Below are 14,139 nucleotides of genomic sequence, written 5' to 3'. Positions count from 1 at the left end.
TAGCCCTACACACTGCCTGCCTGCGGCCTTCAAGAGCAAAAAGGTTTCCTTGGCCTTGTGGTGTGGCACTTTCTTCTCCCTTCTTTTAGATGTTTGGGTTTTTATGTTTACAAATCTGCTCTATGAAGAGCAGGAAGTGATAGCCAAGGGCCAACCAATTGGCACTTGAGAATGGAAGAAGTGTTTTTATGTGACATGCAGAGGCTAGCCAATCAGTGTTGTGCAACTCCAGATTCTGCAGAAGATCAAAATGAAACAGGTTCTCTCCCTCTGAGTTTACTTTGGAGGGATGGGGAAATAGTAGGTTTTTTTTTTTTCTAAATAAGAGCTTACTGCTGACACTATTTACTTCTGTACATATACTTAACTTTCTACAGCTGACCATTGATCTACTTACTCCTCATCCTGCAGATTTTCCTCCTCTTCTTGTATCTGGAGCTGGTTTTTCACAGGGGCCAAGTTTTCAGTTTTGGCATTGTAATTCCGAAAGCAGACATTGAGCTTCTCGTCAAATTCATTGACCAAATCTTCCATGGACTTGAAGCTGATGATCTCAGAGGAGAAGTTCTCGAGCTCAGAAAGGGAGGGGTCTTCCAAATGCCGAGGAGAGGAGCCATAAAAATAATGAGATTTCTCTTCCCTGTCTTCAATGTAGCACGGCCTCAGATCTTCGAACTCTTCATCCAGGCTTACCAGAGGGGCTTCCATGTTAGGTAGCCTAATGGAAGAGGGGAGACTTCTGGAACACAAAGGACATTAATGAGCCTATAGCAGTATACATTCAACCATGCAAGAACAGCCCTACAACCATAGGCATGTGTCATCGTAGCATCAGAAATGATTTACTCTAGGTGGCTCCCTAGGGTAGGAACTTTTCAGGATGGAGCATTTCTGCAACAGCAGCAAATAAGGAGGACCTCAACTCCCTAGTGCTGTGTTGGTGTAGGCAATGGGTTAAGACCCAGAAGGATTTCCCGCCCCGTCTCCCCAAAACAGTACTTCTGTCTTGTCAGGATTCAACCTCAATCTGTTAGCCACCATCCATCCTCCGGCCACCTCCAGGCACTCACACAGGACCTTTCACCGCCTTCACTGGTTCCAGTTTGAAAGAGAGGTAGAGCTGGGTATCATCTGCATACTGTTGAACACCCAGACCAAACCCCCTGATGATCTCTCCCAGCAGCTTCATGTAGATGTTAAAAATCATGGGGGAGAGGATGAAGCCCTGAGGCACCCCACAAGTGAGAGCCCAGGGGTCTGAACATGCATCCCCCAACACCACTTTCTGGACACGGCCCAGGAGGAAGGAGCAGAACCACAGTATAACAATGCCCCCCAGCTCCCAGCTCCTCTAGACAGTCCAGAAGGATGTCATGGCCAATGGTGTCAAAGGCTTCTGAGAGATCCAGCAGGACCAGCTTTCACCTCAGTCCCTGGCCCGCCAGGGTTAAAACAACAACAACATGGTCCATAAAGGATATTACTCCAGCAATCGCTCAGGTTGCTTCCAAATATTCTGCTTTAATTTGCTGCATTTTTGCCTCGTCACCCAATCTGAACCAACTCGGTTTCCAAAGTGTGCTGTTAAGCACTTTGGATATTACAACCTTTAAAATGAGTTCATCGCAGCAGCAGCAGCAGCAACCGCACATGGGATGCAGCCAAAGATCAGGCCTCCTTACCCAATTTAAAAGAAAGCTGCCCATTTGCCTGCTGTTTCCATCTAGCAGTGGTTGCTGGTGGGCAGACAGCAGCCCAAGCTCTTCTGGGTTAAATCTTCTCCATTGTCACAAAAGCCATTACAAATGCGAAGAATCATTTGACCGTCACTCCGTTTCTGTGACAACCCCGCGAAGCACAAAGAAGCAACTGTTGCTGCCATTTGGGGCGGGGGATCTGCTTGTCATTTTAAAGCATTCCACAGCTATCCTGAAAGCCGAGCACATGGGGATGGTAAATGCTTTAGTATTTGATGCCTATAGCTCAGAGTGGTGTACATATGGGCTTTCTACTTCCAGACCAGGCCTTAGACTAGGAGTGGGAGAGAAAATAGATTCAGATCCCATTTAAAGGCAAGCTCACCTAATTCACACTTCCCAAAACAAGACATGGACTGAAACACAACCCATCCTTCAAATTTGCACTTCTCTGAATTTTGCAATGCCGAGTAATGTGTACAAAAATGCTTATGCTAAAGCAGTGTTTCTCAGCCTTGGGTCCCCAGATGTTGTTGGACTACAACTCCCATCATCCATGACCACTGGTCCTGCTAGCTATGGATGATGGGAGTTGTAGTCCAACAACATCTGGGGACCCAAGGCTGAGAAACACTGTACTATTAGGTTTGGTGTGCACATGAATGCATTTATGAGGGGGGGAATGTAAAATTTGGGGGAAATTGCCTTGCAAAAATGTACATATTGGGGAAATGACAAGAGAATAATAGAACTGCAGAGTTGGAAGGGGAACACAAGGGTCCTCTAGTCCAACCCCCTGGGGTGCAGGAATCTTTTGCCCAACGTTGGGATCGAACCCACGACCCGGAGATTAAGAGTCTCATTCACACAAAAATGCCGATGAATTTTCACACACACTAAAAACACACATCGACTGATGTGGAAATGTGGAGAACTGAACCTAAAATTGTGGGGCGGCAGGAAAGGGGGAGAGATGAGAAACTTAGAGAAACCGAAAGTGACATGTTCAGCTATTCCTACTTTGGACCAAGGATGGGAACATTGTAAGCTTTCTAGGACAGATGAAGTAGCATTAGTCAGTAGCATTTTAATTATATATAGAGAGAAAGAGTTGTAGACTGCTTCATCACAAAACTCTCTAAGCAGTATACATAATAAATCCCACACCAACATCAGTATGCCGCCAGCCACCTCCGACCTTCGTTCCTCCTTTCTTGCAACCACCCCAGTAGCTAGGCCTGGCTGCCAACTTCCTCCTCCTGAGTCCAAGCTTTCCCCTTTTTTAGAATTCAGTTTAGAGAGACTTAAACAGAGGCAATGGGACTTACTTGCAGGGAAGCGTGTAAAGGACCACAGTCCATTCACGCTGCACATTTGACGGACCTTATTTCCAAGAAAGAATTCTGGACACTGAAGTTTACCCCTCGCAGGGTTACTGTTCTCAGCAATCCTTAGCAAACGACAGCACCCATAATTCTGGGGGGGGGGGGGGGAATATGATTCGAAGGTGCTCAGGAGTTCACTCCAGCCAAGTGTTTATTATTACAAAAGGCTCTGTGCCGAGGCACCTGCATCCCAATCCGTAATACTGCTCCATGTCTTGTTCCCCTTCCAGCCCACCCGCAACAATAGCTATTCTCTGCCTTGCACCAGAAACCTTTATTATTCCAGTCCTGAACTCTTTCACACATCTCCTGCCAAGAACTAGGAGGGCGGGGGGGGAGCGTTTTTGTCCGTTCCCCTCTGTTACGCATAGAGGCCAATACATCCTCAGCTCCCTCCCCACCCCCCCTGGCCACTGACCTTACTGGCCCCTTGATCTTTAATTTTATCTACCTTCATCTCCAATTCCCATAAAAGGACCCCTCGCCACTAGCAGGAATGACCTCCAATTCCAAGGGGACATGTGGCTTCTGGGCAGGCGGTGGAGCAGAAGCAGGGCTTCCGATGCGCTGCTTCATTTCACTGCTCAAATTCCCCTTTGGCCCAACGCGATGCGACAGAAGCAAGCTGAAGGTGGAAGTCAAAGGATAAGCGGAAAGCGGAAAATATTTCCATGAAATCGCCACCGGTTCCTCCCTGCTTTTCACTTTGACAAGCTCCCAAGACCTGGGAGAGGGGGAGAGCGAGAGAGCATCTTCTTAGCATGCAGGTCGCAGGTTCGAATCCCTGCATCTCCAGGTAAGGCCAAAAGCCAGTCTGAAATCCCAGAGAGACATTGCCAGACATTCATTCATTCATTCATTTTTAATTTCTATACTGCCCTATACCCAAAGGTCTCAGGGCAGTTCACATAAAATATCAAATACATAAAATCAAAACAGAACCAACAACCCAATTAAAAAACAAAAAAACAAAAGAGCCAGTATTTTTAAAAAGGTTATAGGATGTAGATGGAGTCAGGCAAAGGCCTGGTTGAAAAGGAACATTTTTGCCTGGCACCTAAAGGTGTATAGTGAAGGCCACAGGCAAATTTCCCTGGGGAGAGCATCCACAAATGGGGAGCCACCACAAAAAAGGCCCTGCTCTCGTGTTGCCACCCTCCGGACCTCTTGTGGAGGAGGCACACGAAGAAGGGCCACAGAAGATGATCTCAGGGGCCAGGTAGGTTCATGTGGGAAGATGCGTCCTTGAGGTATTGTGGCCCTGAGCCATTTAAGGCTTTATAGGTCAAAACCAGCACTTTGAATTGGGCCTGGAAATTATTCGGTAGCCAGTGCAGTTGGACCAGGATCGGTATAATATGTTGAAACCGTCTTGCTCCGGTGAGCAACCTGGCCGCTGAATTCTGCACCAGCTGAAGTTTCCGAACCGTCTTCAAAGGCAACCCTATGCAGACAGGTGTTGGAATCTTGGGCCCTCCAGATGTTGCCGAGCAAAAGCAAGCACCATACCCCTCTCTACGCTCCATCCCAGAATGAAAGAGGCATTTTCAGAGTTCTGGGACACAATCCAGCCAAAGAAAAGTGCTAGAATTGTAAAGCAGAGCCAGAGAGGCATGTGGGCTGGGGTCAAGAGGTGCAGCCTGGAGAGATTTCCAAGGGCCAAACAGACAGGCCTGGGGGGCCACCTTTAGACCCAGGCCAGAGGTTCCACACTAGTGATCTAGTCCAACCCGGGTTTGGTGCCAGAAGCTGGAATGTCCAGGCTGAGGCTCATGCCTTTGTCATGGGTTCATACACACACACACACACACACACACACACACAGAGAGAGAGAGAGAGAGAGACTTTTTGCTCCTCTTTCTCACCATTACTAATGCCTAGTTGCTTGCTGGCTGCCTCCTGGCAAGTGAACAGCTGGCAGAAATAGAAAGAAGTACAGTGGTACCTTGGTTGTCAAACTTAATCCGTTCCGTTCGACCAGGTGTGTAGGAAGGGGGGTGCAGGGGGGTGCAGACTACCCCGGGTGTCATCCCTGAGGGGATAACAAAATGGCACACTGCGGAGGGGTGGCACTTACCGCAGGGCCTGGCCTGCAGCACGCCTGAGCCACGCGTCTCTCTTGGGGCCCCATGCTGCCCGAAATGGCAGTGTGGGGCTTGCATCTGCCAGGTGAACTCCATGGGCAGCTCGCCGCGCTTCCCCTGCACGCAGATCACAGCGCCCCCGCCACTGCGGGTGCCAGAGCCCCTGTGTTTAACTCCCAGAACCGTTCAAAAACCAAGGCACAGCTTCCAATTGGCTGCAGGAGCTTCCTGCACTCAATCGGAAGCCGCAGAAGCCACATTGGACGTTCGGCTTCCAAAAAACGTTCGCAAACCAGAACACTTACTTCTGGGTTTGCGGCGTTCAAGAGCCAATTTGTTCAGGAGCCAAGCCGTTCAACAACCAAGGTACCATTGTTGTAGCTGTCGAGGAGACGGCAGTAAACTCACAGCAGGAAGGGAAGCAACAGTTAGAGATGGGAACCCACTGCCCAAGTTCTACTTCCTAGAAGTCTGAAGCCAGCCCTGGTCCAGTTCCTTGCCACAAAGGCAGGCCTCCTCGATATCCACCCATTTAGAGCTCTTGCTGTCAAACTTACAACTTGGTCATGCTGCGGTGGAGGAAGGGCCATAGTTCAGAGAGGGGGGAGAGAGAGAGAGAGCGCATCTGCTTTGCATGCAGGAAGACCCCCGGGTTCAGTCCCTATCAACTCCACATATGTGTCTGTAGCCCTACACAGCCACAGACACTCAGTTCAGACAACACAGAGCTGACTTCGCTCCCAGTGTTACTTATGTCACAGAGAGCCAACACTCTGCATGATGCTACTCTTAAGGAAAACGGTTCCAGATGACTCACGCAAGCAAGCCCAGCCACGTGCTGCTACAATGGAAGGCAATGGGCCTGCCCAACCTCCTGGGCCTGGAGGAAAATTCCATGCAGACCTCAAATACAATCATCAGCCAACTCACTGTGAGCAAAGTTCATCCCCTAAGCTTGCTGAAATACAACAGTCGCCATTTTTTTGCAACTCAAATCAGAAAATGTCAGTGGGCATGTAGTTAAGACTGGGCGTCACCCTTCCTCCTACAACAATTCATAAATCCAGTCAGGGGCATGTTTTTATCATCCTATTCTCACACCAAGCTGGGTTCCATCTCTGCCAGTTTCACCTTGCAGGAGATTCTTCTCCATCAGTTTAATGCTGTATCAATTTCCCCTAGATATGCTGGGGTTTCGGAGAGAGAAATATATCCATGATCCTACAGCAGCTCAGTGACTGTTCAAAATATACACTCCCCCCGAACAGGAAGTTTAACTTCTGAGGTCTCTGGGGAGGGAACTGAACCCTGAAGAATTACAACTCTAGCAATTTACATGAAACATTTTAGCAACCCTAAAAAAAGTAATAATTTAAAAAACTAGGGCAAAAAGTAGGGGAGGGTACTACCAGAAAAACAGTAGCGATAAAGAGAGACACTTGATGTATCTGTGGCTGTCTGCTCCCCACCCCCACCTAATAACTTTTTGATTGCCACAACAAACCTGTGAGGTCCATCATACAGAGCAGGAACTGAGAAACAGGCCTCAAGTTCGTGACCCGATGGCTACTACATTAACCTGGCCATGCCACCCAATGCCTCCCAGTCGATTGGACCACTCTGTAAGACACATGCTCTGTAAATGTTGGGTGTCAGGCCCAGAGGTCGAGATGTAAGCTTTGTGCTCTATTGTCCCGTCATCCCCAGACCACCTCTCCAAATGTGCTCTCCTTGCAGAATATAGAGGCCTCCCCCAGGAATATGTCCAGGGCCACAGAGTACGAGAGGTCACCTTGTTTTGTGAGCCAGCCAAGCAATGCAGATGCCTAACAAAGCTCTTCCCTGATGCCGATCTTGGAAAATGCACGAGTGCAAAAGCCATGCCCAATGCCCCTTCCTTTTTTGCCTACACAGCATCCTTCGGTAAAGAGACACAACCTGCCTTCCCTTGCCTGGCCACGTGAACACCCTCCTGCCACAAACAACGCCCGTCTCTGCACACCACACAAACTTGCTCTTCTTCCTTAGCTGCACCACAAAACACACTTCACTAGCAAGGCATTGCAGCTCCCTTCCCAGCACTGGAGGAAAACTACAGCAGTTCCCCATTCCCCACACATGCTCAGCGATGCTACGAGCCAGACGTCCTGTATATATCCGCTGTCTCCTCCGACTGCCTAAATGCCAAGGAGCATCCACAAAAAGAATTGCCCTCTTACATGCAGTCTTGTAAACAGAACCTTCATTGCCTTGGTAGCAGAAGCATGGGCGTTTTTTTTTTTGTTTTTGTTTCTTTGCAATCCCCCTCCAACGCAATCCTCTTTGTCTCGTGCAAAGTACACCCGGTCACATCTCCCAGGCCCTTTGCTCAGGGTCCCAGGCAGCTCCCTGTGCGTACACATGCACACAGATTACCCACCTGTACACACAACTCCTCTCACACCATATACACGAATGCAGAAACCTCTCCTCTCTTTCCAAACAAGCAAGCAATCTCCAGGCGCACGCACAAGCCCCGCTCCTGCTTTCTCCTTCGTCCGACAATCACAGCAATTGTTCGGCTCCCTCCCTTCCCAAGCAGCAATGTTGTTCCATCCAAGCGGCAAAGCTGTCACCTCCAGCTTTGGAAATACAGTGTGCCGTTGGCCTTGCCTTTTGCATCAGACAATAGAAAAGGGCTGCTTAGAATCCCTGGCAAATGAGCATTATTTTGAGCATTATCCCGACCTCCCCCCATCCCACCCCACCCCAATGTCCACAAAAATACACACCTGAGTGTGGCAGCAACTCTGCTCTTAGCTCAACATCCCATCTGATGGGTCCAGATGACAGAAAGGAGATGAGGAGGAGGAGGGAGACAGGGAGAAAACCCAAAATTATTAGGAGAGCCTGCTGGCAGCTGCCTGCCTGCCTGCCTGTCCAGGAACAGTGCTATTCCCAGCCACTCCACCGCCTCCCTTCTCTGCAGAGCTCGAACAAGCTGGGGGCTCAGCCTCCCTCATCAATATGCAGTAGCTCCAAGGCAGTGACACCAACAACACTGTAGCCTCCAGTCCAGATTCCAGGCCCTCTAAAGGCTACGGGGAGCCAAGGCGCTTGGAGAAGGGGGGCTGCGCTCCATAGATGCTCACTGAGATCACAAAGGACAGCCAATTGGGGGAAGGCATTCGCAGCCAGCCCCCCGCAATCTTTATCCAAATGCTGCGTCCTGATCGGGCAGTCAGCACACGCTTGACAGTGCCCCGTTCCCAGCAGTCTTGCCTTTCCGTATTGAGATGATGGAATCATCTCAGTACAAAGGAATATTCTCAACAGCAACAGAGGCCAGCACATCTGCTCCTAATGAGGCTTCTCCAAGTCTGGGGGAATGCGCCCTTCGCACTATCTTCTTATTTGTGTGTGAACAGGGAAGATCAGGAGGAGGAACGGTTCAGGTAGAAATATCTGGCGATATTTCAAAGCCCCATTTCCTTAGCTGCTTCTGAGACAAAACATCTGCATTAGGTGTGGGGGGGGAGATGTTGTCACTTGGCTGAGATTTCAGGGTTTTCTTTGGGTGTTGTTGTTTATCATAGAAGAAAAATGTACTCCGTCTCTTTTGTGTTTCATAATAGATTGTGAACAAGGTGTTCTGAGACCACAGAACAGAATTCCAGGTCAATGTAGTACAGTAATGTGCGGTCACTGGCTACGCAAGAAGTTTCTGCTCATCCTTATCTTCACAGAGCATTCATGGCTGTTTTTCTGCAATAACACTGCAATATCTAGTTCCGGTAAGAAACCGGGAACCTTGAGATCACATAAGCTGTTTAAAAATTAAGAGCATTTACCAAAAAAAGTTTAAATATACCTTCCCTTCTCTTTTTGGTAAAGCAGCAATGGAAACCCTTTTGGAGACCAAGGGCCGCATTGCTCTCTGTTAACCTTCTTGGGGGCCACATACTATGGACAGGTGAGTCCAGAAGCAAAAATGGGCAGAGCAATGAGGGTGACTGTTACCTTTGTATGGCAGTTGCATTCCTGCCACACAAGCCGTGTTTCTAATACAGGTGAAACTCGAAAAATTAGAATATTGTGGAAAAGTTTATTTATGTAAGCAATTGTCTTCATTAGCTACTGGAGTTTAATATACAAGATAGACTCATGACATACAAAGTGAGATATGTCAAGCCTTTATTTGTTTTAATTGTGATGATTATGGTGTCCAGCTGATGAAAACCCCAAAGTTGAGATGGTTAATTTGGGGTTCTCATCAGCTGTACGCCATAATCATCACAATTATAACAAACAAAGGCTTGGCATATCTCGCTTTGCATGTCACGAGTCTATCTCATATATTAGTTTCACCTTTAAGTGGAACTACTGAAAGAAATGAACCTTTCCACGATATTCTAATTTTTCAAACAAAATAGAAAATTCTTCCAGTAGCACCTTAGAGACCAACTGAGTTTGTTCTTGGTATGAGCTTTCGTGTGCATGCACACGAAAGCTCATACCAAGAACAAACTCAGTTGGTCTCTAAGGTGCTACTGGAAAGAATTTTCTATTTTGTTTCGACTATGGAGACCAACACGGCTACCCACCTGTAACTAATTTTTCGAGTTTCACCTGTATATCCACCCACCCCATTCCCGGCAAACAAGAAGCACTATCATGGGACTTCAGACACAGACCAAAATACTCAACGAAGGTGCAATGCAGGGCTGATACAGGGTGTGGCCTGGAGTAAATTCAGAGGGCAAAATAAAGACTCCTGAATGGGTGCTTACAGCATGGCGTAGATAAACTGTGGAACTCACTCCCACAAGAGGCAGCAATGGTCACAACTTGGGTGGTGTTCAAAATCAGACAAGCTTAGTGGAGGCTGCCAATGGCTACTAGCTTTGATGGCTATGCTTTGCCTCCAGTTGGGAGTCTCCTGGAAAAGGACATGGCCGGCACTATGCACAACAAAATTTTGTTGCAGATCTCACTTTTTCCTTCCACAACTGGTGTGCTTAAGAAAAAACTGCAATAAAAAACTAAGAGGCACCAAAAGCGCCCCTTTTGCAGGATGAGCGTATATGTGTGCATACAATAGGCTGAGCCTGAGAAGAGCTGTCAACAACTCCCCACCCTGCTGTCGTGTGTGGGCTTCAGAAAGAGACGCAGCAGCAAGGAACAACCAGAAATGCTTGAAGAATAAGCAGGGGTGGGTGGTCAAAGTACAGAAGAAGCTACAATGCAGCAAGCCCACAACATTCATGTTATGTACTGAGTTGAATAGGATCCAAAATGCAGCAGTCTGATTGGTCCTAGAACGATAGGATTGAGATTGCAGCAGTCTGACTGGTCCCAGAACAATAGGATTGTGATTGCAGCAGTCTGATTGGTCCCAGAACAATAGGATTGAGATTGCAGCAGTCTGATTGGTCTGCAGGAGCCACCCAATCCAGCTCCAGGTGGAAGTGAATCCGCACTCTGATTGGCATACAGGAGTATCCCGGAAATTAGCCAATCACGTGGGGGCCCATTGTGTAAATAGTGTATATAAAGCAACGTTTTGGGGGAACTGCATTCCTCACTACTATGAGCTGAATAAGAGCATGAATTCACACTTGACTCTGAGTATATTTCAATTCAGCTTTACATGCTGGCAAAAAAAAAAAGTTTAAAAGTAGGTGGACATCCAGGAAGAGAGGACTTTGGCAATCCACCTGCCATTGCACCCAAGTGTTCTGACTTTACAGTGGTACCTCGGTTTAAGAGCAGCCCTGTTTACGACTATTCGGTATACGAGCCCCGCAAAACCGGAAGTAGTGTTCCGGTTAGCAAACTTTACGAACAGAACCGAATGGTGGAAGGGCACCCGGTGGTGGGAGGCCTCATTAGGGAAAGCGCGCCTCGGTTTAAGAATGGCTTTGGTTTAAGAACGGACTCCGGAACGGATTCTCGTAAACCAAGGTAATAGAAGGGCAGGGTAGGCAACTAGATCAGAGATCACATTGTTTCAGTGATCCCTTTGAGAAATGGAGGAAGTGTGGCCATGCCGCAGGAATAGATTTGGAGGAGGACGTCCCTCACACAAGTGTTGCAACTGTTCATTTTTTAATTCTGTTTCCTCCTGGAAGGAGGTTAGTGTGGAGACAACTTTCTTTATGCACATCAGAGATAAGAATATGGGTCTATATATACTATCAGCATGGCCTGTTAGCACGATAAGGCTCTGAATCTGATCAGCCTTGTACCAAAGTGTCATTCAAAGCTTGCATGCAATACTGAAGTTTGCAATGCCATCTGATCCCAAGCAAATCTCCTCCGAAACAAACCCTCCAGCGTGCAACTGTGCATTTAGGTGTTATATATTGTTGTTGTTCAGTCGTTCAGTCGTGTCCGACTCTTCGTGACCCCATGGACCAGAGCACGGTGTTATATATATATATATATATATATACTATATATATATATATATATATATATATATATATAACACCGTGCTCTGGTCCATGGGGTTATCTATATATAATATATTATATATATATATATATATATATATCTCTGCATATTCCAAATTAACTTAATTTACTCATTTATTCATCTACTTAATATATACCCCTATAAATCTGCAGGTTATTACAATAATCCTGCCAATGATCTTATCTGTTTACAGGGTTTTTTTTGTAAATATTCAATAAACTATTTCCATTCTTTTATGAAAAGTTTGCTATCTTGATTTCTTCATTTGCCATTTCTGCATATTCCGTTAAGTTTTTGTATCCATTCTTCTTTCCCTGGGACTTCTTCTTTCCAATTTTTGGGCAAGTAACACTCTTGCCACTGTAGCCGCATACATGAATAAATTTCTATACAGTTGGGTAGTTCTGTCCCTATTATTCCCAAAAGGAAGGTTTCTGGGTTTCTTTTACAAACATGATTTTAAAATCTTTTTCAATTCATTGTACAGTGGTACCTCGGTTTTCAAATGTAATCCGTTCTAGAACACTGTTCGAGCTCTGAAATTTTCGAAAACTCAATGTGGCATCTACACGTCTACAGGTTTTCCACACCTATCAGCTGATCATCCATTCCCACCCACCCTTCTGAGTAATACCCCTCCCCACTCCCTCACTATATTTAAGGGTCTGGTGACTTCCGTTTCAGTGTATCTGAAGAAGTGTGCATGCACACGAAAGCTCATACCAAGAACAAACTTAGTTGGTCTCTAAGGTGCCACTGGAAGGAATTTATTTTATTTTGTTTTGACTATGGCAGACCAAAACGGCTACCTACCTGTAACTGGATCAATGTGGCATGTTAGACTTCCGAGGCGTGTTCGAAAACTGAAGCATTTACTTCTAGGTTTACCAGCGTTTTGAAAACCGAAATGTTCATCAACAGAAACGTTCAAAAAACCGAGGTACACTGTATAACGAATATCATTCCCAGTAAGCTTTAACCTTACCACAAGACCATCACATATGATAAAAAGAACCTTCTTATTTTTTACATTTCCAACAACTTATTTGATTTGATTTATACTTTTTTGCCAATTTACTCGATGTTAGGTACCATCGATATAACGTTTTCATACAATTTTCTCTTGGACAATAACATGCTGTAAATTTTTATCCATATTCCACAATTGTTCCCATGCATCCCTATCTATATTATGACCAATATCTATTGCTCAATGTATTGCTGAGGATTTTATTTGCTCATCCTCTCTCTCCCATTCCAATCTCTTATTACATTTTAGATAGCAGTTTTACATTACATTCGAACAGATCTCTCTCCAGCTGTGATATCCCTTGTATCCTATCTTCTTAAATACTTCATTCAAATGATATTGTATCCATGTTGTTAATTTTCCTGATAATTCCTTAAATTCTTTTGATACTCTCCTCCTCTTGTTTTAATAAATTTCTGTAAGTTGCCCACCCTTCAATCATATTGTGTTCTTTACTGCTATAGCTTCCAACGGTGAGAGCCAAAGTGGTGCATTTCTTCTAATAGATTTTTTGTATTTATCCATACTTGGTACAATTTTTTTCCTAATTATATGATTTTGTAAATCCTTGATGTCTTTCCTTTTACCATAATAGAAGCGTGCTAACCGAAATATTATCGTGACGTCTAAGTCCTAAAATATGTGAATTCTCCAAGTCACCCATTCCTTTAACCAACAAAGAAAAGATGCTTCATAGTATAATCTCATATCTGGCAGAGAAACCTCCTCTCTCTTTTGCATCTATCAATATTTTATATTTTATTAATGGTTTTTTCCATTGCCAAATATATTTAGAAATATCTTTTTGCCATGTGTTGATGTTTTGGCCAATCTCCAAAACTGATTGAAACAAAAATAACCTTCTAGGTAATACATTTAGGCTTTTTTATATTTCGGACACCATCCTGACGGAGGGACACAAAGGAGCTGTGAGGGGTCGCGGGGGTTGGTGAGGTATAAAGGGACGATGGAAGTTGGCAGAGGGGTTGCAGGCAGGGTAGATGGAGTTGGTGAGCAATGTGGCAACCAGTGCCTCTATAAGTACATTTATTTAAACTCAAAGGTGACATGGGTGGCACTGTGGTCTAAATCACTGAGCCTACTGGGCTTGCCAATCAGAAGGTTGATGGTCTGAATCCCCACAATGGAGTGAACTCCTGTTGCTCTGTCCCAGCTCCTGCCAACCTAGCAGTTCGAAAGCACACCAGTGCAAGTAGATAAATAAGTACCACTGCGGCGGGAAGGTAAATGGCATTTCCATGCGCTCTGGTTTCTGTCAGTGTTCCATTGCGCCAGAAGCGGTTTAGTCATGCTGGTCACATGACCAGGAAAGCTGTCTGTGGTCAAACTCCAGCACCCTCGGCCTGAAAGCAAAGACGAGCACCACAACCCCATAGTCGCCTTTTACTGTCCAGGGGACCTTTACCTTCTTTTCTTTTTTTACCTTTTTATTTCAATGGCATGAAGAAAACAGACACATAGCTTAA

The 14,139-nt window shown here is 45.9% G+C and overlaps 1 protein-coding gene across 3 annotated transcripts in view; it reads right to left on the bottom strand.

The window, feature by feature from the left end:
• Positions 1-8,231, bottom strand: part of FEZ1 (fasciculation and elongation protein zeta 1) — a 41,083-nt gene extending 32,852 nt beyond the window's left edge. Inside the window, exons 1-2 of one of the 3 annotated variants that reach the window (XM_033172085.1) lie at positions 7,938-8,231; positions 398-739 (exon numbers count right to left, since the gene is read on the bottom strand). In XM_033172085.1, coding sequence (XP_033027976.1) covers positions 398-708 — 311 coding nt within the window. In that variant the 5' untranslated portion in view covers positions 709-739; positions 7,938-8,231. Of the gene's footprint in view, positions 1-397; positions 740-7,585; positions 7,684-7,937 lie in introns of those variants that run through there. The other 2 variants (XM_033172087.1, XM_033172086.1) reach the window with 2 other exon arrangements.
• Positions 8,232-14,139: the final 5,908 nt, after the last annotated feature.

The sequence above is a fragment of the Lacerta agilis genome, chromosome 15, assembly GCF_009819535.1.
Source record: "Lacerta agilis isolate rLacAgi1 chromosome 15, rLacAgi1.pri, whole genome shotgun sequence".
NCBI lineage: Eukaryota > Metazoa > Chordata > Lepidosauria > Squamata > Lacertidae > Lacerta > Lacerta agilis.
This window is presented reverse-complemented; position numbering and strand designations above follow the sequence as displayed.